This window comes from Gallinula chloropus, assembly GCF_964237585.1.
Source record: "Gallinula chloropus genome assembly, chromosome: 9".
In the NCBI taxonomy this organism is placed as follows: domain Eukaryota; kingdom Metazoa; phylum Chordata; class Aves; order Gruiformes; family Rallidae; genus Gallinula; species Gallinula chloropus.
The window spans coordinates 16992180-17019319 of NC_140094.1; the positions used below are offsets into that span (position 1 = coordinate 16992180).

The 27140-nt window shown below is 48.4% G+C and overlaps 3 protein-coding genes across 4 annotated transcripts in view; all 3 read right to left on the reverse strand.

The window, feature by feature from the left end:
• Positions 1 to 3393: 3393 nt before the first annotated feature.
• Positions 3394 to 10357, reverse strand: SELENOS (selenoprotein S). Of its 2 annotated transcripts, none has more exons than XM_084267834.1 (6): positions 10247 to 10357; positions 9926 to 10060; positions 8064 to 8170; positions 6757 to 6846; positions 6587 to 6665; positions 3394 to 4337 (listed from the first exon to the last, which is right to left on the reverse strand). In XM_084267834.1, exons 1-6 carry the CDS (start codon positions 10329 to 10331, stop codon positions 4258 to 4260), a joined length of 576 nt encoding a protein of 191 aa, XP_084123960.1. In that variant the 5' UTR covers positions 10332 to 10357; the 3' UTR covers positions 3394 to 4257. The 2 variants fall into 2 exon arrangements, with proteins under 2 accessions (XP_084123960.1, XP_084123961.1); XM_084267835.1 differs by lacking the exon at positions 3394 to 4337 and adding an exon at positions 6175 to 6492.
• Positions 10358 to 10653: 296 nt separating this feature from the next.
• SNRPA1 (small nuclear ribonucleoprotein polypeptide A') lies at positions 10654 to 16655 on the reverse strand. The gene is made up of 9 exons (XM_084267967.1): positions 16505 to 16655; positions 15698 to 15845; positions 15139 to 15217; positions 14730 to 14776; positions 13961 to 14063; positions 13370 to 13449; positions 12008 to 12083; positions 11511 to 11604; positions 10654 to 10835 (listed from the first exon to the last, which is right to left on the reverse strand). Exons 1-9 carry the CDS (start codon positions 16584 to 16586, stop codon positions 10777 to 10779), a joined length of 768 nt encoding a protein of 255 aa, XP_084124093.1. The 5' UTR covers positions 16587 to 16655; the 3' UTR covers positions 10654 to 10776.
• Positions 16656 to 20909: 4254 nt separating this feature from the next.
• PCSK6 (proprotein convertase subtilisin/kexin type 6) overlaps positions 20910 to 27140 on the reverse strand; it is a gene marked incomplete at its 5' end in the record, with an annotated part of 35688 nt that continues 29457 nt past the window's right edge. The window contains 5 exons of the mRNA XM_084268040.1: positions 20910 to 22575; positions 22986 to 23098; positions 24142 to 24271; positions 25524 to 25615; positions 26866 to 26953. Of these exons, the coding sequence (XP_084124166.1) occupies positions 22478 to 22575; positions 22986 to 23098; positions 24142 to 24271; positions 25524 to 25615; positions 26866 to 26953 (521 nt within the window). The 3' untranslated portion in view covers positions 20910 to 22477. The remainder of the gene's footprint in view (positions 22576 to 22985; positions 23099 to 24141; positions 24272 to 25523; positions 25616 to 26865; positions 26954 to 27140) is intronic.

The following is a 27140-nucleotide window of genomic DNA, read 5'->3' on the forward strand; positions in this document are numbered from 1 at the left end:
TGCAGCCAGGCTTGAAAAAAACACAGCTGCCAGAGATGGGAACTGCCTCATTGAGTGCAGGAAGCATTAAAGGACAGTGTTAGGATGGTTCAGATCACAGAATTGTAGGGGTTGGAAAGGACCTCCAGAGATCATTGGGTCCAACCCCCTGCCAAAGCAGGGTCCCTAGGACAGGGCACATAGGTTGGCATCCAGACAGGGCTGGAATATCTCCAGAGAAGGAGACTCCACACCGCCCTGGGCAGCCTGTCCCAGGGCTCCCTCACCCTCACAGGGAAGAAGGTCTTCCACAGATTGGTGTGGAACTCCCTGTGCTCCAACTTGAGGCCATCACTCCTTGTCCTGACCCCACAGACACTGAGAAGAGGCTGCCCATTTCCCCCTGTGTCCTGCACTTGAGATATTTATAAACATTAATAAGATCCCCTCTTTTCTCAAGGCTGAACAGCCCCAGGTCACTCAGTCTTTCCTCATAGGGGAGATGCTCCAGGTCTTTAATCATCTTCATAGCCCTAAATGCAGTGACTGACTGCAGTGCTGCTGGTAAAACGTACGGGATGCTGTCACACTGGATGCCAACCTCATTCAGGCAGCACTCCGAATGCCAGTGCTCTCCCTAATCAACTTCTAGGAGGGGAAAAATGCACAAAAACCCAAGAAAAAAACCTCTCCCAGTCTGAACACCTGAGCTGGGTATCAGCACAGTCTGAGGAGGGAAGCAGGACAGTCACAGAGCAACAGCACCACAGCCTAACAGCCTAATTCCTTGAGTTTTGAGTCAAAGTAGCACAGAATTGTATCAAAGCCAGTATGTGAGATGTGTTAGTGCTAACACATCCCACCTGCATTGAACCTCTGCTAGGAGAGCTATCAGCTCCTTGCAGATATGGGTACCACTAGCATTTTAATTCCCATTGGTCTTTGATTGATATACAGGTAGTGCCTGAGCACACAGGGACAGCTCTGCTCCCAGGTTCCCTGTTTGCCCTTGTTATTAAAGTAACTGCTGCTCATTATTTAAAGTTTCCAGTATAAGAAGCAGGTTTTTAAAAAAAGAACCAAGTATGTAATACCACTCTTAAAAGCTTTCCCTCATTTCACAATGATTTTGAAAGGCATGAATAAAGCCAAATAAATTTTATGAGTGTGACAAGATGTGTTTTTCAGTGTTGCATAAACTAGACTTCATCTGCAATGAACAAACTTTGTTCCTCCAGTATATAAATAAATCATCTGAAAGGCAAGGAAGAATATTTAGCTGTATTTCTCTGGCAACTAACACTTTCAGGATTTCTTTTGTCCTGTCTGAACACTGAAGATTTTTCAATACCAAAAATAATTTACTCTTCAGTGGCTAAATAACATTATACAGCCTAACAGTATCACATTGACTCTAAGTTTGTTAGCTAGATTCTTTCAGATAGACATTTCCAGAACATCTGCACCAGTAGAGCAAAAGGCTTCTTGCATAAGTGCTTTACTTTTGAGGGGGGAAGGAGAGAAATCTCCTGAAGGCTTTTTAATATGATCCCTCATAATTCAAGTTCTTGGGAGTTCATACCACAGTAGGAACAATGGATTCATTAAATAGTTCACTTTCACCTCATGCCTTCTGCATGCTTCACTCTGAAGCTATAAAGTAACAAGCAACCACCTTTCCATCCTTGTTTGCAGTCAGGGGAGGGCCTTTTATTTGTTGTCAGAGGGAAAACCCTTCCTCTGCTTGTGCAGGTCCTGAGCCAAAAGAGAAGTTTTAAGAACTCAGGCTCTTCCTCCCACCCTGTTCAATACCTTGAAAGTGTCTGATCAAGAAAAACTAGAGATGTGGGGATTAAAAATATAAAAATTAAGGGAAAGAGAAGGTTGAAGTTTCCAGAACTATGTAAATCACTTCATTCTCCCTGGGTATGCCTTAATAAATCTTAGAATTGGGCAAAAATCCATATCCCCAGTCCTAGCCAGAAGCAAGTCTTGAGACACAGAGGAAGATTAGCATGTGCTTAGTTCAGACCTGCTCATTTACTACTTTAGAAGTTTTTACTGAATTAAATCAACCCATCCTTACCAGTTTATCAACACAAAGAATTCTGCTTGAGACAACAACCTCCTGCAGCTGGTTTTCTGAAGACCTCACTCTGTTACCTATTTCCCCAGCACAAGGGGAAAAACTTCCCCAGAGGCAGGAGCAAGATAACAACTTAGTCCTCTTTACTGATAAAGGATCTTCAGATCTCTAAACTATCCCTTCCCACTTCTATTTCCCCCCACACCTTATTAAAGATTAAAACCTGAAGTTACATACCCCAGTCTGCATTACAAGAGTGGAAATTCAAGTTTACATACCAAAACACACAGAAGCCAGGGAATGAAATCTGGTCACCACAGGAACATTAATAGCTGCCTCACCTCATCTTCTGCACACACCTGAACACATGCTTCAGGGGTCTGAAGGAAAAGGTTCTTTGCCTTTCTGTTTCATCAACCAGCAACTTTAAAACATAGTAGGAACGTGCTACTGTTATGTGTACATAAAAGATGTTACATTAACAGTCAAGAGACAAATCACAGGTACCTGGCATACAGAACAGAACCTCCATGAACACTATTTGAAGTATGTCCAAGCAGCCCTATGCTATACTAGTGAAATACCTATCTGCACTTTGATACCCATATCCAATAAAACTAATTAGTCACACAGACTGGAACTCTTTCCCTTGTTACTGAGGACAGCCTGGATTTTACCCTTTCTTTGCATGTTATGGTAGAGAGCACACACAGGGGATGGGATGTTTGGAAAGCTCACTTACAATGACCAGTTCTAGCTTTATTTTCTATCTGTGCTGCTGGATACACACCAGAAGGATGAAGACCACACACGCTTCAGCACTCACTCTGTACAGCCCCTGGCTTGTGAGAGTTACATGTTTTCTAGCCAGAGGCTCTTGTCAGCACAAACCACCCACAGCTTTTCTGGCACATGAGCTGGCAGTGGGGTAAGAACACACCTCAGCATCTACCTGGGCTATTCAGAACAGCCAGGCTATCAGTTCCCACCCTGAGACAGATTCAGAACAGAAAATATCCTCAAACTATTTTTCCCTACAGTAATTTTGGGAAGAAACCTCCCCTGCTCTATTAGAGCAAAGGCCTTTGTTATATTTAAGTAGTTAGACACAAATAGCACTTAACACCCAGCACTGCAGTCTATCCGATTTCAGAATCGCTTACCAGGGGTTGGGGAGAGAATGGGGAGTTTCCTTTTAAATGTGGGAAAATTTGATTTGGTCTTAACCTGAAGATAATCCTTCTAAAAAACCCCATGACTTGTAACACACAACACCCAAATAAAACTGTTAAAAGCCAAAAAGAACAGCTGAAAACACACATTTTGCTTATGGAGGTAGTCAAATGAAAATCATTTCATTTGATCTCTCATCTTGCTTTACACACATTTATTGCACTAGAACATATGCCTTCTATATAAAAAGATGCTGAGGAAAACAACAAGATTGTAAATACTAGGTTTATGATTTGTTTGCAATTATATTTAATATTAATAGTATTTTGTTTTTACAAAGCAGTCGGAACAAAATAAAATAAAAAAGAATAGCAAGAAAACCCCCATCTGCTGTCTAGCATCAGTAATCCTCACTGGTTTGTTCACCATTTATAAGGAAAACATCATTCAAGGTAGCTTGTCACAGAGACTCGTCTGCAGTAACTGGCCTGCGGTGCAAATCCGTGGCATTTATCAGTTCATCTGGTTTCTTCAAAGTCCCCCCTCCTAACATTCAAGGCAGGTAATGATGACAACACTCTCCCCCTCTAAAGAACCTTCCAGCCAGCACAGTAAATCTGGTAACACACATCTGGGGATGGTAAACATCCTCATTTTACAGAGGTAAACTGAGCGTAGATAATTAAACTTGCCTGAGGCCAGTCTTTTGAATAGCCAGCCACTGAACCCAGATCTCACAATGCCAGGAGATTCACCTTGGCTGCAGGCTGCTCTTCCTCGCTACCAAAGAGTGAAAACTAGCTGATCACACTGAAATTGTTTCTCTCTTCATCCTCTCTAAGAGAGTCAGGTATTTTTCTTGTGTAGTATTGGCTTCTACTATTTGGAAATGGTGTAAATGGTTAACACCTGCACAGAACCCAGTCCCCAAGGAGTCACTGTGACATGCAATCTGTAGGCAGTTAGACAGTGGGTAAGATCAAGCCTGCTAGTGACACGAGACACTAGGGAGGTTAGCCTCATCCACCGGCCGATGGGCCTCTCCGGCCTGGCCTCCAGGAACAAGTTCCACCTCCTTCTCCAGACAGGGGATTGTAGCCTAGAAATACAGAGGAGAAATCCACCGTATCAGTATTTGCCCTTAACAGGCCTTCACCGACACGCAAGGAACAATTAATCTCACAGTTAATTGCCCCAGTTTATACTTACGACACAGGCAGCATTCTCAGGAAAATGAAAGCAGAGAAAATATCCAGACCTGAGAGGGTTTATTTTTGGAGTGCTAACTGTAAAAGCCATTGCAAAACCACTCATGTTTTCAATGATCAATTCAGATTAAATTGAAAGTAATTACTGTTTCATCTCTCTAAGTCTACACTCAAGCTTTAATGCTGCTCTGCAGACTAAACAGAGCAGTAACTCTTAGAGGAAGCTCTGTAAGAGCGTATCCATTCTCCAGGAGCACCAGTAGTTAGGGATTTAAAATAATGTCTTATTCCAGTCTTACAAGGAACACCCAGAAAGTCAAAAGGCAGCTGAATTCATTACTAGGGTAAGATTTTTATTGAACAATTTGAATAGGCCAGTATAGACAGTAAGGCAAACAGATACTTCAGTTGAACATCCTAATGCTGTAACTATAAGCAACTTCATTTTATGAGTGCACACTCACAGAGGCACAACTTTGCAAACATTCTCAATTTGTTCTGTACAAGGCAAACAGACAACTGAAAACCTAGCAGCATTGCTACCCAAGCAGGTTTCAGAGCAACCTGCTCCACTGAAACTGCAAGCATCACCTCTACTTCTGAAGTTGGGTTTTCTCCTACTAGCCAAGTTCTGCTTTCTAGCTTAATCAGCTGAGCAGCACAGATGGTTCTTTCACTTCGTGCTGATCTACCTCAGGAGAAGATCAGAGACCTCTAATTCTATCATCTGTTACTTAAGTGAAGATTTTGCTTAGGATGAAACTAGGACAGGTAGCAGCTGGCAGGGTGTCTCAGCCCAGCTGTCCTCATCCTGCTTCCCAGCATTGCTCCTACCCATGTATTTCTCATGCCCATAGTGGGAAATACTCTGTGCAAGAGCTATCAATGATATTTAACAGTAACAGACATTAGACTAAACTCATACTAAACAATCTAAGATGAATCCATTGGTCAGTTCCTTCAGCTGTTGGTCAAGAGCTGTCAATAAAAACAGTCAAAACAGAAATTTCAGTACTGTACCATTATTGAGGTTTCATATATTTAATCAAGGGTCTTTAGGTTTCATACACTATCAAGTGACTCAGTGCTGCACCTTAAGTGGGTTTGCCTTCTAGTCTGGTATACTTGAGGCTGTCCAGATGATCCCCCCCTCCTCTATGGAAGACTGTAACTAAAATATTCATAGAATGGTCTGGGTTAAAAGGGACCCCAAGGATCACAGAGCTCCAACCGCCTGCCACAGGCAGGGCCACCAACCTCCAGGCCTGAAGCTACACAAGGTTGCCCAGGGCCTCATCCAACCTGGCCTTGAACACCCCCAGGGATGGGGCATCCACCCCCTCTCTAGGCAGCCTGTTCCAGCACCTCACCACTCTGTAAAGAACTTCCCCCTAATACCTCATCTAAACCTTCCCTCCTTTAGCTTTATAGCTAAATTAGAAGTTGCAGGTTCAGCACAGGCTGTTTGGCCAAGAGAAGAGTAAGGTGACTGACTGCATGGCCAGCACATGGCAGCCATCCCAGCATGGGCTATGTAAGGCTGCAGAAAGCAGTTCATCCACCAAGGTGAATTCATCAGTTGACAGTGAGTTTAGTGGTAAGACTATCTGGCACTTGCAAGAGCTGATAAGAGCTTTTATAGGCAGGATTTATCTATTTGTCAGAAATCACAATAACAACCTAACAAATAAGGTCACGTTGCTTAGTGAAGCCTTTTATTTTCCTGAATCTACACAATACAAAATAGAAATACCATCCTCCTGCGTTTATTTAGTACTACAGGTGACTGAAAGACAGACCAGATATTAAAATACTGGACTTTTACCATAATAGGGGAGGGATCCCAGAAATATTGTAAGAATCTATAGTTTTGAGAGACCAAAATCTCAGTAAATTTTTGGCAAAAGCATTTACAAGAAATGGAAACCCTGCTTCCCCAGGGAAAAGCACCACAGAAGCATCCTGCTAGGTTCTGCACAAAGTGCACCATCAGGCCACACTAGTCAGAAGTAGAGAGTGGGTTTGTAAGGCACATTTTGTTTCCTCCTTGAAGAGAAAAAGAATACATACAATGAGTATGTACACAGGTGGATAAATTCTCTGTTTCAAGCTCAGAATAGCTTAAGGATTTCATACTTACCACCTCCTCGCAGGGGCTTTTTATTTGGTTTAGATTTCGGGACTGCAGATGAGGTGGAGGCACCAGATTCTACTTCTTGCTGTTCACAAAAGCAGAAGTTACTCAGAATTTAATCAAACACCTTTCAGCCAACCTAGTCACACAAATCAAACCATAACCACAGTTGTTACCTGATTCAGTTTCATGTTTCCTTTATAGCTCTTTCCTTCTTGCATACTTTCCCACATGGCTATCTTCTGCCTTCTCTTTTCCTCTTCAAGCTAAGGAAGAAATCCAGGACATGCAGGGCTGAGATTTCAGAACTAAGAGCACTGTCCATGCTACAGAAACAGCTCATAAAAAAACAAGGGATGAATCTTTCTCTGATTCAGTATCACTGAGCTTATGGAGCACCCACGTCTTCCCAACCACGTAACAAAGACCCCTCCTCAATATATATCGGCTGTGCCTGCAGCTCCTTTTGACCACTTGATGCAGAACCAAGTTGCAAGCTTAAATCCTGAGTTTATAAAAACTACTGAGTAAAAAATGCACAGGATAGTAATGTAATGCACAACGTAGGGTTCTGCAGAAGAAAAGGTGTTTTTCAAATGAACAAGCCAGCCAGCCACATATTTGCACACCAATATACATTATCAACAGTTCTCCCAGCAACCTTCTAAAGCAACTTATCCACAAAAGCAAATACATTAATACTGAAGACAGACTGGCACCTCCCCAACAAGCAGAAGGGAAACAAGGTAGCTCTTCCACTCAGTCAAGGAAAGCGAAGCTCCCTGAGTCCAAGTGCACTAGACCCAGACTCTACATAGTGGCTAGTCTAAATAGAAGAAGAGATGGGATTTGAGCAGGGACACAAGCAATATTACTGCTGTGCTGCTCACATCTACTTTTCCATGCTGCCCCACCTAGCAAGATGTTATTCTTCATTACCTTGAGCTGTAGCTCAAACCATTAAATTACAGCAGCACTAAGCTGCACTTCTGAGAACTTGTATTTGTCATTAAGAACAGAAAATACATGTATGGATTTCCACAGTTAACCAGTCAATCCCCTCCAGACATTCACTGAGCATATAACTAAGTTTCTGTAGGCACAGATTCACCTCTTAAAAAATAAAATCATAGGCCCACTGCATCCCACACACAATCACCTGCAAAGAAGCAAGCACCACAGATATGAGCTACTTCAGGAAGGGGCAGAATACTACACTCATCAACCATTCTAACCAACAGGGAGCATCAAGACATCAGCACAGCATTGCTTGCTTCACTGGAAGTCCATCATGGTACCTACTGCCTGTTAATACACCATGGACCAAACCTCATCAAAATGGTCCAGGTAAAGGAGGAGGGGAAAACCCACCACTCACATATCAGCAGAGAGCAAGTCTCCTGTTCTGGCACCCAGCACAGAATAACCCTCCCTGTAACAGCAGCAAAGCACCTGATGACAAAGGTATGAGTTAGAGAGTTACCTGTCTTTGTTTTTCTTTGTATCTTTCTGCTTGTGCATTCAACTCTTCTTGCATCCTGAGGCGAGCTGCTGCCAAAGCCTCCTGCCTTCTCACCACCGCATCAGGTTCTAGGAGATTGGGGAAGAGTTTGTAAAGGTATTCAGAACGAATTCTGGATGGTGTGCTCAAAGAACTGCACTGAGGAAAGGCTCATGTCTCTCCATGCAGCTGCTTGGCAGAAAAAAGTCACAGCTCAAGTTTAGTTCCCAGCTAATGTTTTATGGTAATTTATAAGCTGTTTTAAGTTTTGTAACATTTTAATAATTTTAGAGCAATTGCTGTAATGGTATTTTAATGAATAAGGACACTGATGTTCTGAACCCATAAAAAAATTAAAATTCACACTTCTAGGGCACTTGCCTCTATTTCTAAAGGATTCATTCCATACAAATAATTTCAGAAATATCACCCATGCTCTGCAGCAATTCCATTTTTACCCAGAAAGCTTCTTTTATGCAGAAGTATGAGCCAGCTGGCAAACCTTCACTCCTACTCCTGCTGGCAATTGGTCCTGTATGGCAGTGAAGCTGTGGCAGATTTAACATGCTCCATCAGCAGAGAAATCACTTACAAATATCACACATGTCTCAAGAGAAAACCTGCAGTCTCAGAAAATCTACACTCACCACTGCTCTTCGTGCCTGATCTTTAGAAGAAGTCAAGCTAAAAATTATATCCAAACAAGGGCAAATACTGCTCTCTTCTTCACCCAGTATCCAAAGTATCTCTACACTTGCTTGTCTCCTTGTGTGTTTGCTACCTTCCAATCACGGGTATGTAAAAGAAGTTTCAGCAATTTCATTTTATAGGCAGGTCTGGAAATTAAACCAAGATTTAATTAGCATTTTAAAAGAACACCAGCAGGATAAGGGCACACACCTAACCTTATCTGGGGCTCCACATTGTGCCACGCCAAAAGAATTGGTGCCAAGCACTTATTGCTTTGGCAGATACATAAGCACAGCCTGTGCTTCATGGCAGCAAGTCTCCAAAAGAGGCAGGATCATGACTGTGTGAGATTTACAGCCTACACCACACTTTAGGAGATAACACAGACAGAGGTGGTTACACCCCACAAGTATACAACCCTGCCAGAGTAGGACTTGTGAAGGAACAACTGAAAGGAAATGATGAGCATTAATAAAAATCTAGTATTAAATAAAAGGTGGTTTCTTCCAGTGTTTATACTTGGATGTTTGGGCTTTGTTTGATAAATCACAGAGTCACAGAACTGTAGGGGTTGGAAGGGAGCTCCAGAGATCATCGGGTCCAACCCCCTGCCAAAGCAGGGTCCCTAGGACAGGTCACACAGGTTGGCATCCAGATAGATCTGGAATATCTTCAGAGGTAGAGCCTTCTTGGCCCCCGGGGCACACTGCTGACTCATAAGTTATTTGTTAACTTAAGTGATCCATAAGTTGTTCGATAAGCGACCACAGCTCACTAGAAACAGGTGGTGCTCCAGCTTCTGCTCTACCACAGACTGGCTACTCCCTCACCCTGCAAGGCCCTGCCGCTCCTCTGCCTCCCAACCACAACACCCTGAGACACGACCCTTCCCTCCTTAACGCAGCCTCCCAAAATCACTTCTCCTGGCCCAACCTTTCCACAGCGATCTCCTCAGTACCACGATCTACACTCGGTCCTGGACGGAAACGCTTACCCTCGGTTAAACCCACCCACCCCCCCTCGCCCCCCCCAGAACAGAACCTCCTCTGGGGGCTCATTAACCACCACCCCCGCCGCGGCCGCCAGCAGCAGCCTAGAAGAGCCACAAACCCCGCTCTACGCAGCTCTCAGGAGCGAGTAAGGGCTGAACTCACCCACTGCGGCGTCAGCTGGTCCCGGCTGGCGGCTCGGCCTGGCCGCCAGGCTCTGGGAGATCTTCTGGATGAGGAGATAGACGGCGGCGGCGGCCAGCAGGATGTACCAGCCATAGCGGGACAGCAGGGAGCCCACTGGGACGGGGGGAAACCGTAGGTGAGAGCCGGCCGCGGGGGAAGGAGCCCTCCCAGCCAGGGGAGAGAAGCGGCAGGACGCCCGGGCAGGACCCGGCTCCTCTCCTCAGCAGGAGGGCGAGGCCGCCGGGCTCCCTCCCCGTCCCTCCCCTCGCCCCCCAGCCCAGACGCCTCCCGGGCCCTCACCCGTGTGCTGCAGGAACTCGAGACCCTCCTGCCCCGGCGCCGCCTGGCCGGGGACCGGCACGGGCCCGGCGCCCCCCAGCTCCATCGCCCGACGCCGCCGCCTCACGTCCGGGAGCCGCCCCGCGCGCCCGCCGGCTGCGCCAATCACCACCCTCCTCGTCCTCGGCCACCTCGGCGCTAAAGAACCAACCAGGAAGCGAGGCTTCCCCTGGCGGACCAGTGGGAAGGCGGCAGCGAGTGAAGCGATGACATCATGGCTACGCCGACCATTGAGAGCGGAGGGAAGGACGCGAGGAGCCAATCAGAGCGCGCAGGCGGAGCTTCCACCCCCCCGCCCCCCTCCCTACAACCCCGCTCTGCCGGCGGCCCAGCCCGGCCCGGCCCGGCAAGGGGACGCGACACCGGGGGAGAAAAAGGAAACGTTGGTTTATTGAAGGCGAAACGCGCCAGGACGGGGAACGGGCCCGAGCCCGGCTGCGGGGAGGGGGCGCGGAACGGGCTGTCGGGAGAAGCGCTGGCGTAGCCGGGGCTCAGGAGCCGTTGGGAACCACGTCCTCTTCCATCTCTTCCTCGGTGTCCTCCGATGGGCCTGCAAGGACATGGCGAGGTCAGCGCGCATTCCCGCGGGGCGTTTGCACAGCCCCGGGGGCGAACACGGCGACAGAGGGAGAACAGTAACGCCCTGCATGGCTCCCCTGCCCAGGGAAGGGGCAGCGCGGCTGGGCTGCAGCCCAGCTGTCCGTTCCAGGACCTTTTGAAGCCCCCGGAGCCAGCTCTGCGCACCCACCTCAGGGACAGATGCTCACAACAACCCAGCCCTGTGCCCCCACCTCAGGCACTGGTGCTCATGACAACCCAGCCCTGTGCCCCCACCTCAGGCACTGCTGCTCATGACAGCCCAGCCCCCGCTGAACTTTGTCATTAATCCCGTTTGGCTTCAGGACCTGGGAAGAATTGCACAGCCAAACTCTTAGGGCTGATGTCTGGCACCTCAAGGGAGTCTGGAGCTACACTCCAGAGGCCAGGCAGTTAATAACACTGACAGCAGAGGTTTACTGGTGCGATCCTCAATTACTCAGACTAGGAAAGTGACAGTTAAACAGCTTCTAGAAAAAGTTACACTTAACTTTAAACAGGTTTTCAATTCCCTAGCTGTTTGGCCCTCCCGATGCAGCTCCCCACTGAGATGACATAAAGCATCAGGAAGCAACAAAGAGAGGTAAATTCTGTCTGGGGGCAGAAACACCAACAGAAGTACAGTGACCTGATTTTCGTTCTCTGCCAGGAATCTGACCGGCCTGCAGTAAGCCCTTCAGTCGCTCCACTTCAGCCAGAGTTGTGGCATTTGCTATAGCAGTCTAAAAAAAAAAAACAACCAGACAAAACACCACAGTGAATCCTCCCATACAGTACTTCATTCTGATCAGAATAAACAGAAACCCAAGATTTTTTTTTTCCCAGTTAAGCCAAGCATTTACAGAAAGTTCCAGAAAATTCTACAAGTGCCAGAGCACAACCTAACTTCACCCCTTATTAAATGTGCTGCTCTATCCTGGGAGAACTCTTAAGCTCAGGGCAAAGTTTAAGTTCTCCAAGAAAAGGTTTGTCATAACAAGAAAAAAACTAGGGAAGCAACACTTGAATGTAGGTTGGGTCCCCCTGTTGCATTTGAACAGAGCCAGGAGGAGGGAAACATTTGTTCAGTTTGGAGCCACCACAGTTTCTCTCCTGCATTTTTGCCCACCATCCTGACATATTTACCTTAATTGCCTCGACATCCCCTGGGGAGGGCCCAGCTTTCTTTTTGTCAGTTGGCAGACCTGCACCTGGATTGAAGCTTTAAACACAGGAAAAAGAATAACAAAGACCCATTACACCCCTTGGAAGAGTACATGCTTCTCTAGCTTCCAAACCAGGTTTGGAAGCGTTTCATTCAATCAAGTGTAGTATCTTATCTTTGTTAACAAACTGATACAGTGAAGAACTGCCTCCTTCAGAAACACCAGTAATTTGTCCTTGCTGCCCCGTTTGCAATCCCCCTCCCCACACCTTTTCATCTGCTCATAGAGGCAGACTTTAACTTTGTGAATCAAGCAGTTGACAAAAGCTATTAGATTTGGATGTTGTTGAACACACAGGTGGTCTGTCACTGTTAGAAAAGCAGGGTGGGTAAATGAAGAGTCACTGAAATTGGGTTTTCCACTCAGGTATGTCTAACAGGATATTGCAACAGCTGATATTAAACCCTGCACTAGACTGGACGTCATCTTAATAAGCCAAAGAAAAAAAGGCCATCTGGTGCTGCTGCTTTCAGGAAAAAAGGCCAAGAAAAATCTATAGTCTGTGAAAATGGATGTTACTGAGTGATCAGCTGGAAAGAATTTCCTGAAGAGCTGAGCCAGCACTGCTGCAATGCATTTTGCAGCTGTAGAAAGATTTTCTTCATATCTCTTTATTGAGCTATTTAGTTCAATCGTCTACTTGTTCTAAAACTATCACAGACCTGAATCCTTTTCTACTCGTACAGAGTCCATTTAGTAACTGGTTTTAAATACTAAGTATGCTCAAGATATTTTTAAATTTAAATATGAATTTGGAAATGCTGTTGCCATAGATGATCCGAGTGCTGATTTCCAAACAGGCTGATGAAAAATTAAACAAAATACAAGATGTACTGCTTAAGAATTAAACTGAATACAGATGTATGCTTAATAGCTTAACTGAAGATTTTCATCTGCATTTATCCTCCTAATTACAGCACATTTTACAGTTTGTATTCCCTGGCAAACCAAAAAAAATTAGTTACTAATCACCTGGGGGGAAAAAACCCAACAATATAAACAATGGGCACCTCTCTGCAGTTAAATGACAAAGAGGAACAAAATAATAATATAAGGTTTCCTGCTTGTTAACTTAATCCACTCTGACCAAGTATCTCTTTCAAAAATATTTCCAAGTTGTATTCACCACCATCCAAAAACCAGGATGCTTGGACTTCTGGCTACCAAAACTTTTAAGGCATCCTGCCAGTAGCTGATATTTCAGTGTGCTGCCTAAAACTGCACACAAAGAAAGTGGTGTTTCTGAAGGAGAATGCCAGTGTAAATGGTTTTTTTATCTTACGTTTTTGTTCTCCTGGCAATATCCTTTGCAAGCTGTGCACCCCGTTTGCCCTTGAACATTTTCTCTGCCTCCTGTCGCTCCTACAGCGATACCACACACACACACACATAAAATTAATTGAAGAACATTGCATTTTGCAAAGCTTCTGTCTTTGCAAAGAAAGATGCTTTGGCTCATCTTCATCAGTGAACATTGGTACATGAAGACCAGATGCAGAACAAGCACATGAACACTGCCCAAACGTTTAGACCCAAGGCAGATCAACCCGATGTTTTAAAAGCTTAGAGCTCTTTCCCACACTCATCTTCATTGAAAGCAGAGGGCTCTGCTGCTGTTGATTATTTCTTTCTCTAGAGGTCTGTCTTTCTACCAACACCGGGGAGCCAGAAAAGAATCAAGACTAAGCAAACAATGTTAGTAAAGACTGTATCCTTAACAGAAGGAAACCAAAGAGCAGGTTTTAGAGCCACTGATGATAGATGGTGTCATTAACATTTACAATTATGGCAATAAGTCCACTGTTACAGGTGAAGTTTCAAGAATGTAGCAAGAAAACAAGGTATTATTCATCCTGTGCTGAATCAGACTTACTTTGAGTTTCACTTTTTGAAAATCCAGCACTCTGACCTGGGGAACTTTGTGGATTACGTATAATCTGTAATGCTTCTTATTTGTTACAGGATTCCTTAAAATGCTACAAAGTAAATAAAGATTATAAAGAGATTCTTAATATAAAACATTTTGAAATACGTGCATATGCTTAAAGTGTATTCATGTACCTTCTCTGCTGTAGCAGACAACAAATTAACACCACTAAATAAGCCCAGCGACAGTGTTCTGGTATCCTGAAAACTACTGTAAAAACTTTATCAGTCAAGGAGATTTTGTAGAACAACCACCTCAAAATATTTTAAAAGCAACAACAAAAAAATAACTAAACCATCCCATTTCCTACCTGGACACTGATCACATGAAAAATCATAGGACAAATTGCTTTTCCTCTTTTTGTCCCTCACATCAAATGCAACGTGACTGAAAAGCCATTGTTTACATGTATTCTGAAGTATTTTGCAATAACAATTCAAACCTTTAACTTTCAGGTTTTTAAAGATTCAGGTTATTTCAATGCTTGCATATTGATTTACAGAGATGTTCCATCTCATTGGTCCAACAGTCTGTCAGTAACACAAAGCCTTACCCATTAAATATCAGGGATTTCTGAAGCACAGTGTTTATCAATCTGATTTTTAAGCATACAGCTCATATAAAGTAGAGTATTCCCCATCAAAGCAAATAGCCAGGCCAGCAGCAGAGCTCAAACAGTAGAGAAAGAGGAGCTTTTCTTTTCAAGATTACATACCTCAGGTAAGTCAACGATTTAATAGTTGATAACGGATCCAGTTCACCCTACATAATGGGAAAAAAGTAAGAAACCAAGTCCCTTTAGTGAGAACCAAACATTTGAAAACAAAGTTCCTGAACTCATGTTTATTTTAGACTTACTGCAATTAGTTTAATGGGAAACCCACTAAGACTGTGATTGCTGTTCCACTGCATGCTGCAGATCATATTCATTAGGATACGTACATTATTAACTACTACCAAAACCATATGATATTATTACTCAAAAGAGAAAAGGCAAATTAGAAACATGAATAGTATCAACTGTTACCAAAAGCTTATGATGCTACTCTTGGGAAAAGGTTAATTAGAAAGATGACAGACAGAAAATGAATCTTGTTTAGATTTCTCCTGTGTCAGTAACTTACCAATTCAGCGATGTTGTTGTTGGTAAGAATGAGCTCTGTCAGGCTGGGAAGAGCCTGTTCAAGGTTTTCACCAATCCGACTAAAGAACAACAAAAACATGGTTGAAAATAGGCCAGAAGTTGGCAGGGGTGAAGAGGCATGCAGAAATATGATAACACAGAGGCCCTTGCTGTTAAACAACCAAGTCTGACACTGGCAGAAGGTTGGGTTAACGTCCCTTTTTCTAACCCAGCTTGGCTGTAAACACCAGCTATCACTGTAATCAGATTCAACATGAGATTTATGTTCATTTACTTGCAGTTATCTTCATTTCCTTGTCTTTATGGGGAGGATAAATGAAACCCAAGACTCTGCCCAAACTCCAAACTGCATCTCACTGCCCTGTCTGAAAACCACAGACTGACTTTTGTACTGAATGAGGCAGGCAACTTAAGTAAGCTCTATACAGTACTTAAACGAAACGATTCTACACCTATCCAGCACTGAAAGGCAACAGATGCTTCTCTCACAAAGCATTTTCTTCTGTCCCAGGGTGTCTGGCCAAAATACAAGTGCTTACCAAATCCTATTGTTATTCATCATAAGAGTTTTCAGTCTTCTCAAGAGAGGGAATCCATCCAGTTTTCGGATTTCATTATCAGAGAAATCAATTGCATCAAACTGGTCCAGAGTGGCACCCAAGTTCTCAATAACGGGGATTTTATAGCCTGGGGAGAGGGTGTGAGGCAAGAATTAGGTGGTGCCCACGGGCAAGCAAACCAAAACAAGAGGGAGTGCATATGGAGTATAGCTGGATGGACTGAGAATACAGCTAGTCCCAGACAAAACACCTCCAGAACGGCTCTCCTCCACACCCCACACAAACCAAACTCTCCCCACTCTGAGCCAACAAGCCCCTGCGGCCCTTCCAAAGCTCCCCTAATAGCTCGGGGTATTTGCTATTCCTTCCCCTCAGCAAACACCCCGAATCCCTCCCCGTACATGACCCTTTGGCCCAAGCCCACCCTTCTGACACATCCCTCCCACCACTGCGGGCTCCTCCGCCCTCTCCCCCGCCACCTCCCCCTTCCATTCCACCCCCTCACTCCCCCAGATTCCCCTGCCACTGGAGCCTCTTTAAACCCCCTCGAGCCCCCCCGGTCATTGCGAGCCCCTCCAGCAACATCCCTCCAGCTCCCCCTGCCCTGCCGCGGCCCCTCTCCCGGCCCATGCCCCGGGTCCCCTTTTAGCCCGGCCCAGACCCCAGCCCTCCATCCCGCGGGCCCCATCCCGGCACAGGCCGCACCGCCCCCCCCCCCCGGCTGTAAACTACCACCCCGCCCCCAGCACAGCCTCCCCTCAGCACGGCCCCGCCGAGCCCGCGCACCGCGCAGGTCGAGCTCCCGGTCGCGGACGGCGTTGGTGTATTGCGCCGCCTGCTCGATCAGCTCCGCCGTGAGCTTCACCATCCCGCCAGGCCCCGCCGCGCCGCACCGCCGCCAGGCCGCGCCGCGCCACACGCCAGCCCAGCCCGCTGAGCGCCGAGCCGAGCTAGGCCAGGCCGACAAGCCGAACGCCGAGCCGGCGAGCGGCAAGCACCACCCCGCGGCCCGCCTGCCCCTCAGCTGCTCCTCCCCGAGCTGGCGGGCCCGGGCGGGAGGAGGGTCGCAGTGTCCCCCAGCCCGCAGCGGGCAGCCTCCCCTCCTTCATCTTCCCGGGCTGCGGCGGCGGCTCGATGCTGGCCGTGCCCTTCCTCAGAGGGTCCCGAAACCGCTGCACCCCGGTGAGGAGCGGGAGCAGCCGTCCCGGCCCCTCTCCTCCCTCGCTGGCCCCTTTCCCCCCCTCCCACCCCTTCAGAGCCTTTTCACGGTGACTCTCCGCTTTGAGCCGGAACCTCCTGGCTGCAGGGGAAGCCGGGGCCGAGCCCCTGCGCCCCGGGCAGCGGCTGTGCTCCGGCTCCGGCAGCGCTTCGGCAGCTCGTCAGCAGAGGGACCCGGTGCCCCGCAAACGCCTCTTCCCTTAGCAAAAGGCAGCCCCGAGCGATGCGGGGGGGCTCCGCGACACCCCCGCGCAGCAGCCTGACTGCGGCGGTACCGGAGAGGAAAGCAGGGATCCCTCCTGGGGGGCTGCCGGCGGCAAAACCTCTACTTGCTGGGGTGAGGTTCCCCCTCGCTTCGCTGCCAGAGGAGATGCGCTGCCCTTGGCTGCCCCAGGCCTGCTACAGACGGGCCAGGGCCGGCACCCAGCCCGGTGCCTGAGCACATCCATCAGGAACCTCGGCCGGGGCTCGGCTTTGCTCTCAGTAGTCCCCAGAGCAGCACGGTGTCACCAGAGGTTCCCTCTCAGTAGTACCCAGAGCAGCACGGTGTCACCAGAGGTTCCCTCTCAGTAGTACCCAGAGCAGCACGGTGTCACCAGAGGTTCCCTCTCAGTAGTGCCCAGAGCAGCACGGTGTCACCAGAGGTTCCCTCTCAGCTTCTCTTGTTTGCAAACACGCACTAAATCTGCAGGAAGGGAGGCAGAGCGGGCTGGGAACCTGCACCATGCAGGTGAGAGGCAGCAAGCAAGCTGCTTTCCTTTGGGCAGAGCTGGCTCCTGTGTGTGTAGCCGGTGGGACTGTGCTTGTTTACACATGTGCTGCTCCGCTCCCTTCGCGCTACGCAGGCAGGACAGCTTCCCGCAGCAATCGCAGTTCTCAGGTGCTTGCTCTCCTCCATCCAAGCAGCAGCTCAGCCTTTGCTCCGGGACACAGAGCTGCTCGCAAACGCTCTCCCCTTGCAGCATTTGGGACAGTCGCTCTGGCACTTCCACACACATCATTGCTCTTGGGGAAAGTGGCCTTGGGCTGGGAACATGGCACAGACTGTGGTGTGACACTGACCCTTTTTCTGCAAGACAGAATGTGCTCTCAAGCTTCACTACATCTGCTCTTACCCGCTCTAGGAATTCGGAGAACAGCAAGGGTGCTGAGATGGCTCAGCCTGCCACGTTTGGGCCCCTCACTGCAGGAAGGACGTTGAGATGCTGGAGCGTGTCCAGAGGAGGGCGACGAAGCTGTTGCAGGGTCTGGAGCACAAGTCCCATGAGGCTTTTTAGTCTTGAGAAAAGGAGGCTGAGGGGAGACTTTATCACTCTACAACTAGCTGCAAGGCGGTTGCAGAGATGCCGGGGTTGGTCTCTTCTCTCGGGTGACAACCGACAGGACAAGAGGGAATGGCTTACAGTTGCCCCAGGGGAGATTTAGTTCAGATATCAGGAAGAATTTCTGAACCTAAAGGGTTGTCAGGTGTTGGAACAGGCTGCCCAGGGAGGTGGTGGAGTCACCATCCCTGGAGGGATTTAAAAGGTATGTAGATCAAGTGCTTAAGGACATGGTCTAGAGGTGGGCTAGGCAGGGTTAGGCTGTGATTGGACTCGGTGATCTCAAGGGTCTCTTCCAACCCACCTGATTCTGTGATTCTATAGAGCAGGTCACTAGGTCCAAGGCTGACATGCTGCTCGGAGAATCACAGTGTGGGTGACGTGAAGTGAAGGTGGCAGGTGAAGAGAAGTGGCTGACTCACCCCCAGGTCCCAAATCTCGCTGAATGTCACCAAGCCACTGCTTTTGCAGCCTTGGAGAAATACCTTCCAAGCCCTCAAGACTTCCTGAATGAGGTGAGGCAGGATGGTTTCCGATCCATCACTATCGAGGAAAGGATTCTTTTCATGAGCCGTGACATTTCTATGAACCCAGAGGATGTGATAATAGGTTAAAAGCTGCATCCACGTTTGGCAGTGCACACAGATGGCTCATACTTTTCTTTTGGGAGCATCTAGCAGCATCATCCTGAGAGCGATGCCTGGCTTCTTCCCCAGGACTACAGCGTCAGAGCTGGCTCTGTTCTGGCTGACAATCCCTGTGGATGTGTCAGCTGGGGTCAGGCAGCTCCTGTGCTCCCTACTTTGAAAACACCCTCACCAAAGCTGCATCTGAAAGCGCATAGGCAAGTTTTTATAACATCTGCATTTGTTTAAAAGAAGTTAGGAGAGAGCAAGGAAAAGAGAGCGAGCTGTCACAAGCAGCAATGAAGAATTAGCAGTGGTGTAGGACGTGACTTGGGAATCACACAGTGGTAAGGCAACAGTCTTCAGGCATTTCAGGCAGCTGTTAAAAGGAGACTGACCCCCCTTCAGCCTCCTGGAGAGCAGATCCTGCCCCTGCCAAGGCCAAAGCGAAGGCAGACCTTTCTCCCTTAGCACCCTACAGCTGTACGCCTCAGCTCTACAGCCGTAATAGAATCGTAATTGAGAGCAGACAGATTTTTGGTCTCATGCTGTACACAAGCTCTTAAAAGCCTTTTCTTTGTAATGGAAAGTCAAAGCAATGACTTTTAAGATGTACATTCCCCACCTGCCAACTATGAAACGGCAGATGGCCGTGGATGCGACCTCACAGCCAAACAGCAAACGAGGAGTCAGGCTGAACTAAGAAGACTTTCCAGAAAGCAGCTATTATAGATTTGCCTTTGATGCCAAGAGACAATAGAGCAACAGGCTTTAATAAATTGCCCAAATATGTATTTATCTTGAAGACACAGCCACTTTGATCCTGTGAGCATACCAGTGTCGGCGAGACTTTAATAGCTCCAAGCAAGCAGTGCAATAGCTTGGATAAATAATCTGAATTTCATTACCTTCCAAGAATGATTTCTGAGGGAGTTAGTGCCTCGGGAAATGCTGGAAGCTGATGTTGTTGCATGAACTCAATGTGTAGAATTTGTTTCTCTTTCCCTGGCAAGCTGGAGGGCAGCAGAAAGTGGGATAAAGCTGGGACTGCCAAGCATTGGTCATCTTCAATTGCATTGCCTCACCCAGTGTGTATTTTAGGTTATGCCAAAGATGTAAGGGTAAACATTTAAAAATTTTTTTTAGCATTTCAGTACATCTAAATATACCAGTGAGCAGTATTTAGAAGTGAGCAGTATTTAGATGCAGGCTGCCATGAGCCAGAGAACCGAAAGGCAGAGCTGATGCAGAGCTGCTGATTCACAGCTCCCAGTTTTTGCCTGTGTGACACAGCAACAGAAATCAAAGTCTGTTATTTTTACAACCGAAGGGGGAGAAGCCAGGAGCATTTCACCCCAGTTCTGACCTCTGGTTTGGCCTGAGACTGAAAGGGGAATCCTGCAGCAAGAGAAGGATTCACTGTGCATGATAAATCCTCTGATTCATTCATGTTTATCATTGCTGAAGACCTTCAAGATGCAGGAGCCCACAGCAGCAGAGCTCTGAGGAGGCATTTTCCCCTCATGGGAAGGCTCTGTTCTTTTCATCACACTTAAGAGTTCCAGATACCCAGATGCTTCCCCGGGCACCTGGCCCACAGTTAAACAGTGCAAAACCAACATGACAAACAAAAGGCTCCACAGCTCCCTCTGCTTCCCAACACACCAGGGGCTCCACTCCTTCCCTTGCCAGCCAAAGGACGTGCGGTACAGAGAGTCACAGAGTTGTAGGGGTTGGAAGGGACCTCCAGAGATTAAGTCCAACCCCCTGCCAAAGCAGGGTCCCTAGGACAGGTCGCACAGGTTGGCCTCCAAACAGGTCTGGAATATCTCCAGAGGAGACTCCTGGCCCCCTTGGGCAGCCTGTCCCAGGGCTCTGTCACCCTCACAGTTGTGGAACTTCCCATGCTCCAACTTGAGGCCATTCCCCTCGTCCTGTCTCCAAGAAAATCACTGTACATCGCTGCCCTGCCTCTGGCCAGGATGGCAGCTGCAGGAATTTGGAAAAAGCACAGATTCATTTGTCAGGGGAGATCAATTGTTTATTAACTTAAAGGTCAGTTCACCAAAGCTCCGTCTTTCCCTGGGTTTTGGTCCAGGCAGGTGAGGACCAGTGATGGGGTGGCTCTGCCCTCTCTTCACCCATCTGAGGGAAGCTCCAGCGGGCAAGCCCAGGCAGGGCGTGTGGCGTCGTAACCGAAACCAATCAGGGATTATCCCAGCTCCAAGAGGAACTGGTGACAACTCAGACCACGAATTTCATTGGCAAAAGGTTTAACTCATTAAAACTATTAACAATGAAAACCAGAAAGGGAAAGAGTGTTTACATACATCTTGTGCAAAGAATGGCTCTGCAGGGTCAGAGGGGAGAAAAGGAGAAGGACGTAGGACACAAAGAGATTCCCCACTCCCATATATAAAAAAAAAAAGTCTACAGAGAAAAAAAACAGGATTGTATAAGTTATTTTTTAAAAATCTGTAAAACAACATAGCCAAGGATACTTTAAACACAATTATATAAACACCACGTGACTTGCTATTAAGAGAGAGCGTGAAAAGGTTTGTTTTGGGGAAGGGTTTTGTGGAATTATGAATTTCCTGGCTGGATCCCTGGAATCTCTCTTTTGGAAACAGGCGCCCGAGAAAGAAAAATCCTTCCTGTGAACAGGAGGATTTGGGGAGCCAGAGGGGCATACCCAGTGAAACGGGAAGGACCGTAACCCAAAATGCCAGAAGAGATCAACTGGGACACCATCTCATTGAGGGAAAAGATCTAGCTCATTCCAGAACTGAATTCATCAGCAACTTTACTTGGTTCCAGGAGGGAAGGACATTTCATGGTAAGGCTGTGACCCCACAGGCTGGTCCGTGTAGACGAGACCCCCACCCTGAGTCCGTAAGACTCCCCGTAGGCACACGGGTTTTATATGAGGGGCTCACTGGGCTGACACACGCCTGCAGAGCCACGGGGATCACCTCTCGCTTTGGTCCTCAGATCTCCAGTTATTGCCAGAGAGAAACAGCTACCGACCACATCCGAACAGGAGGGCCAGAGCGGGCGGTAGGGCACCGCTCCGGGAGCCGCCTCATTCATCGTTTTACGTATGTACAGAGCCCAGCGCCGGCCGTTCGCAATGCAGGCTTATATCAGCCCTCACCTAGCAGAAAAGGGTACCAAAACCTGAGCCACAACGGGCTCTTTCTTCACAGAGGCGTGAAGTCCTGCATCCTTTGCACCGAGGGCTCCTGCCAGCTGCTCGGAGCGGGCAGATCAGTAGGATCTCTGCGAAGAGCCGAGCGTGTGTACATGGATCATGCAATCGGTCCCTGCTCACGAGGAGTGTTTGAGAGTATTAATATCACCGCTTGTCTGCTGCCTTTCGGGGTCATTCAGGGTACGATCCAATCTCTGCTTAACATATCGCTATAGAAACGCGCTGAACAGTGATATTAAGGCTATCAAACTTACGAGCAAACGCTTGACAGCGCCATGTAAACTCTCCCAAAGCTGAAAAAATAAACTTTTGTCCTAAACATTTGGCAAAACTGGGCTGGCAGTTGGTGGAAGTCCTGGATGGATGCAAGCGCTGAACTTTACCCGGCCATAAGACACGTCTGACAGCAGAACTGCACAAACAGCTTCTTTTCACAGAGCTTGTTTGATTTCACCATCTCACAGAAAGTCTTGTCAGCTGGGAGGCAGAGGCAAGGAACAAGAGAAAATGAGAGCAGATTAACATTTTAAATAAACAAACACGGCACGTAACAGGCGGTGCAATTCGTTCCAGTGGCGGAGGAGAGACTTGCAAAGGGGACACTTTTTAAGGGCATCTTTCACATGGTTTTGATGAAAGAATAAAGCAGCTTTGCAGCAAGTGGGATAATTAGCCCCAAGACTAAACTAGAATGAAATACAAACGCTTGGATGCATTTGAGCAACAGGCAGATAGCCAGCCAGAGCCCAGCTCGCTGCAGCCATGCCCCAGCAAGCCCAGGACCTGCAGCACTTTCAGCTTTCTACTCTGAAGGGAATGCCCCAAACCCCTCATTTTTGCTACCAGGGAAGCATGGCAGTGCCAGTGGATCCACCACAACTACTTACCATTTGTGCAGGTTTCATTTGTTACACAGGAACCACCAAGGAGGCTGAAACCTTCCTTACACCTGAGGCAGTTTCCACTGGAGCCCTCACAAGCTGAGCAGTGGTCATCACACCTGGGGAAAAAGACCATGACGTGGTCTGAACCAGCACCAACACCCCAACCCTTGGCCATCCAAAACAGGCCGTGGGCCAGAAATCGTGTCTGCTACCCAGACTGAACTGGAAGATGTGGTAAACAGTGACTCTGAATCTGGAAAAGTTATGGAAGCCCTGTGGAAAATGAGCTCAGTGATGCAGCTGGGTGCCCAGTGATGGCTCGTGAGATCCCAGCAGTGCTTGCCTGTTGGGAAGGCTCAGTGGGATCTGTACCTCTCTTCCCAGAAATCCCAGTAAGAAAAAGGGCTGTGAAGGGAAACTGCTGCTCCCACCCATTTGCTCAGGGAAAAGAGCCCCTCAGCTGTGCCTCCCGCCTGGGGATGGTGGCTTGCGGAGACCGTCCCCAAAATCCCTGGGAAGGGATGCTGGATCCCTGTTCCTCCCTGCTGGATAGCCAGCGTGGGTGAGCGAAACCCTGGGCAGACAGGCACTGCGCCGTGTGTTCCCAAGTCACCTTTACTCCTTCCCTTTCATGTTCTCTTTAATGAGGCCAAATCCACTCCCACCCCCCACTTAAAGCGCAGAGAGTGTGGGCGAGTGGGAGCAAATTGCTGCCTCCCGGCATCTCCCAGTCTCCCGCCGCAGCAGCCCCCGTGCTGGGCCAAGCAAGGAGCAGGCAAACACCCCTCCAACATGGCTTCAGGGCAAACTGAGCAGGTTTGATTGAAAGCTGGAATATTTGCCTAAACATCACCATCCCTTGTTCCTCCCACATCTCCTCCAAAGAGCCTGGAGCTGGGGCTGAGCCCCCTTCTGCCGTAGCCCTAAGACATCTTGGCTGGCTGTCTCTGGTGGGAGAGCGTGCAGCTTCACTGCTCTTAAATCTATAGGGCAGGGGCATGTTGGCTCCAGCCCCACAGCTGCTCCCTCATCCTTCTTTTAATTTCCCTACTAAACAGCTCCAGCTATAAGCTGTTTTCAGCATTATTTTTGCCATGGCTGCTAGCGTTCCCCCTGGGTCCCCAGCTTTGCTTCAGTTGGGTCTGGGGAGCTAACATACCTCTTGCAGACCTTGTTGGGCAGCCCGTGGCTTTCAGCAGGGTAGAAGCCCTCCCTGCAGGCGGAGACGCAGCGCCAGTGGGGTGCAGGGCCCTCAGAGGCACAGGGTGCACAGTCCTCCTCACTCAGCCCTGCGGGGACAGGGGAGAGGGCAGATAACGTGGGCGGTTTCAGAGACAACCACCATGTCATGTGGCCACAGATTGGAATGGCACCGCTTTGGTGATGCCCTGCTCACACCCGGGAGCGAGCAAGCTGCTTGTTGTGCTGCCAGAGTACCACACAGCTGCTTGGCTCAAGCCCTCCCCCCAAGAAAAATCCAGCCAGGACCCTGCATCCTGCCCTTCTATAGAGCCAAGAGCTGTCCACGGGGCTCAGCAGGGGGACAGCACATCAAAATCCCCTCTGGGACATCAGCCACCACTCCCAAGCGTGCACTGGTCGAGCTTTCCCACCCTATGCAGTGTAAACTGTGGAAAAAAAAAGACGCTAAATTGGGCTGTGGAGGAGCTGGAGGAGGGAAGAAGGAACTGGGAAAGCAGAGGGCCCCTCTCTGACGCCAGCACCTTGCGGCTGGGCAGCAGATCCTGGGGATGGAGGTGGTATTATTAGAGGCCTTATGTGCACTGGGCTTGAGAAATGGTTATGCAGGAAAAGGAGATGGAAAAAAAGGCTTGAAAAATAATTGTGGTGAAAATACATTTACACTGACTGGAATAAGAATTAGAAGGGAAGCAATTTTCTTAAGGGATTAAGAGCCTGTTCCCTTCCGTGCTTGCCAACAAGATCAATAAATATTTTGGATTTAGTCTCAGGAAATTGCCCGGGTATGATAGATGAGATCCACACTGCTGAACGTGAACTGTCTAGAGATCACGTTGTCATCAGATCTATGATGATTTTGAGGGCAGATGCAAAAATTGACAAAGGAAAAGAACTGAGCTTTCAAGGAATGAAAAAGGCAGGATTTAAAGGGAACACCAAGGGACTTTGGGCAGCAAGGGGCAGCTGGCAGTGGCCAGACCAGCACTGCAGGGTGGCCAGGATAACACAACTTAGCTACCTGACATTTTTATTCTCCACAAAGCCATCTTCTATCACACCAAGAGGGTTTTACAGGCCATAAAACCCCTGCAACCTTATTAAACTGAAGCACCTTGGCTTCAGATGGATCGGGAAATAAAGAACGGCTCTAATAAAAATGTAAAAACTCCCTAAAAACCTTTCCAGTGGGAAGGCATTCCCAGGACCTCATGGGACATGCTGGAGAGCTGGGATTGCTTCCCCTCTGGCACGCTCTGGGGTGGGTACGATGGGCATCAGCTCTTGATGCATGAGGGCTTGGGGGTTTTGTGTGGTGATGCTGCGGGGCGAAAGACGTACCGGTGCTGGAGGAGCAGGTCTCGCAGCGCCGGGGCTCCCGGCTGAGGTACATGGCAGGCTGGCACTCTGGCACGCAGCTCTCTCCTGCCAGGCTGCCAGAAAAGCAGAGAGGACAGTTGCACCCAAAGCTGTAGGGACCCAACGCTGCCTGTCCCCATCTCCACATCCCCCAGTGCCCTATGGCACCCTCAGCCTGGGAGGTGTCGGAAAGCAAGCCAACGCTTCAGGAGAAATTAAAGTCCTGCCTGGACCCAAGGGACAGCCCCAGGATCCTTTATTAAGTATCCAGGAGGAAATTAAGTTATTTTTTCCCCATGGGCAGCCAGCCAGGCTCTCCCAGAGACCTTTTCCACTGTGGGGCTCCCCAGAACAAAAGGGAATTGGTTCGGTGCCATGGCTGGGCTGGTGCTGCTTCCCCCTGGCAGGGATGATTTGAAGTCCTGACTTAAAAGGATATTGGACAATAAAAAGCAAGCACCGTGTGGATTATGTCTGACAAGTGCCTCCACTTGGGCTTTTCCGAGGGAGTAGATAATCTTTTGGCAGCAGCAATTTCCTTGTCTGAGAGAGAATCGCTGCTGCACCGTGGTTCTGGCCCACTTACAGCCTCTGAGCAAAGCAAAGTGCTGCTGGACCATACTTCCATGGGAGCTCAGGGATGGAAAACAGCTCCTCATCCAGTGCCAGGGATGGCAGCAAGGGCACACAGTGCTCCTGGAAGGCTTGGGGCCACCCCGCCTGCACCCCCATCACTGGAAAACCACCGTCCTATACTAACCCTACTCCACAGGTACACTGGATAAATGTTTCCTGCACGGGTGAAGCTGAGAGAAGGGTTTCTGCACTCACAGGGAGCATCTTCATCTTGCCTGGAGCACCTGAGCCCAATACAGCCAGGTGAGCAAAACCATGAGCTCTGTTTGGCCAGGACAGCTCTGACAGAGCCACCCGAGACTCTGGAGCAAACACATGATCTGCAACCTGCAGTGTAAACATTTCTCCATGCCCCCTCCCCTCAGTTTGACATGCTGTGACACCAGGAGCTGCTCTAGTCACAGGTGCCCAAATTTGGACCAGAACTTCTGAGCCTGCAGCACAGCCCTTCCACACCACCCTGGCAAAGCGCTGGAGAAAAGGGAATTCCATTTAAACCATGCTTTTCAGCTAAGGAAGGGACACGGAGTGCCTCCTTTAAATTCCCAGCTCCATGCCATGGCTGTAGCATCCCTGAAGTAGCACCTTGGGTCTTTTAACTGATTCACTCTCTTAATTCCCATCGGTTTCCCTAACCCCAGGTACCAAAGCTGTAGGAATAAATCCTTCCCATGCTGTTTTTTTTTACCTGAATCCATCTTTGCATGCAGTACATTTGTCTGCTTCACCGACACATTTTTTACAGCTTTGATGACATTTCAGGCAGCGTTTCTGACCTTTCAAAAAAAACCAACAAAGTGAGGCAGGAGAATAAAATCCAGACAGTGATTTGCAAGCAGCAGTCGGGAGCTGCAAAGCCCCGCTGCACCCCAGTGCCAGCTCCCCGGCGCGGAGAGGCACAGCCTCCCCCCCCCGCTGCCATCCACGATGGGTCCCTGCTATTGCAGGTGACCTTATCTGTCA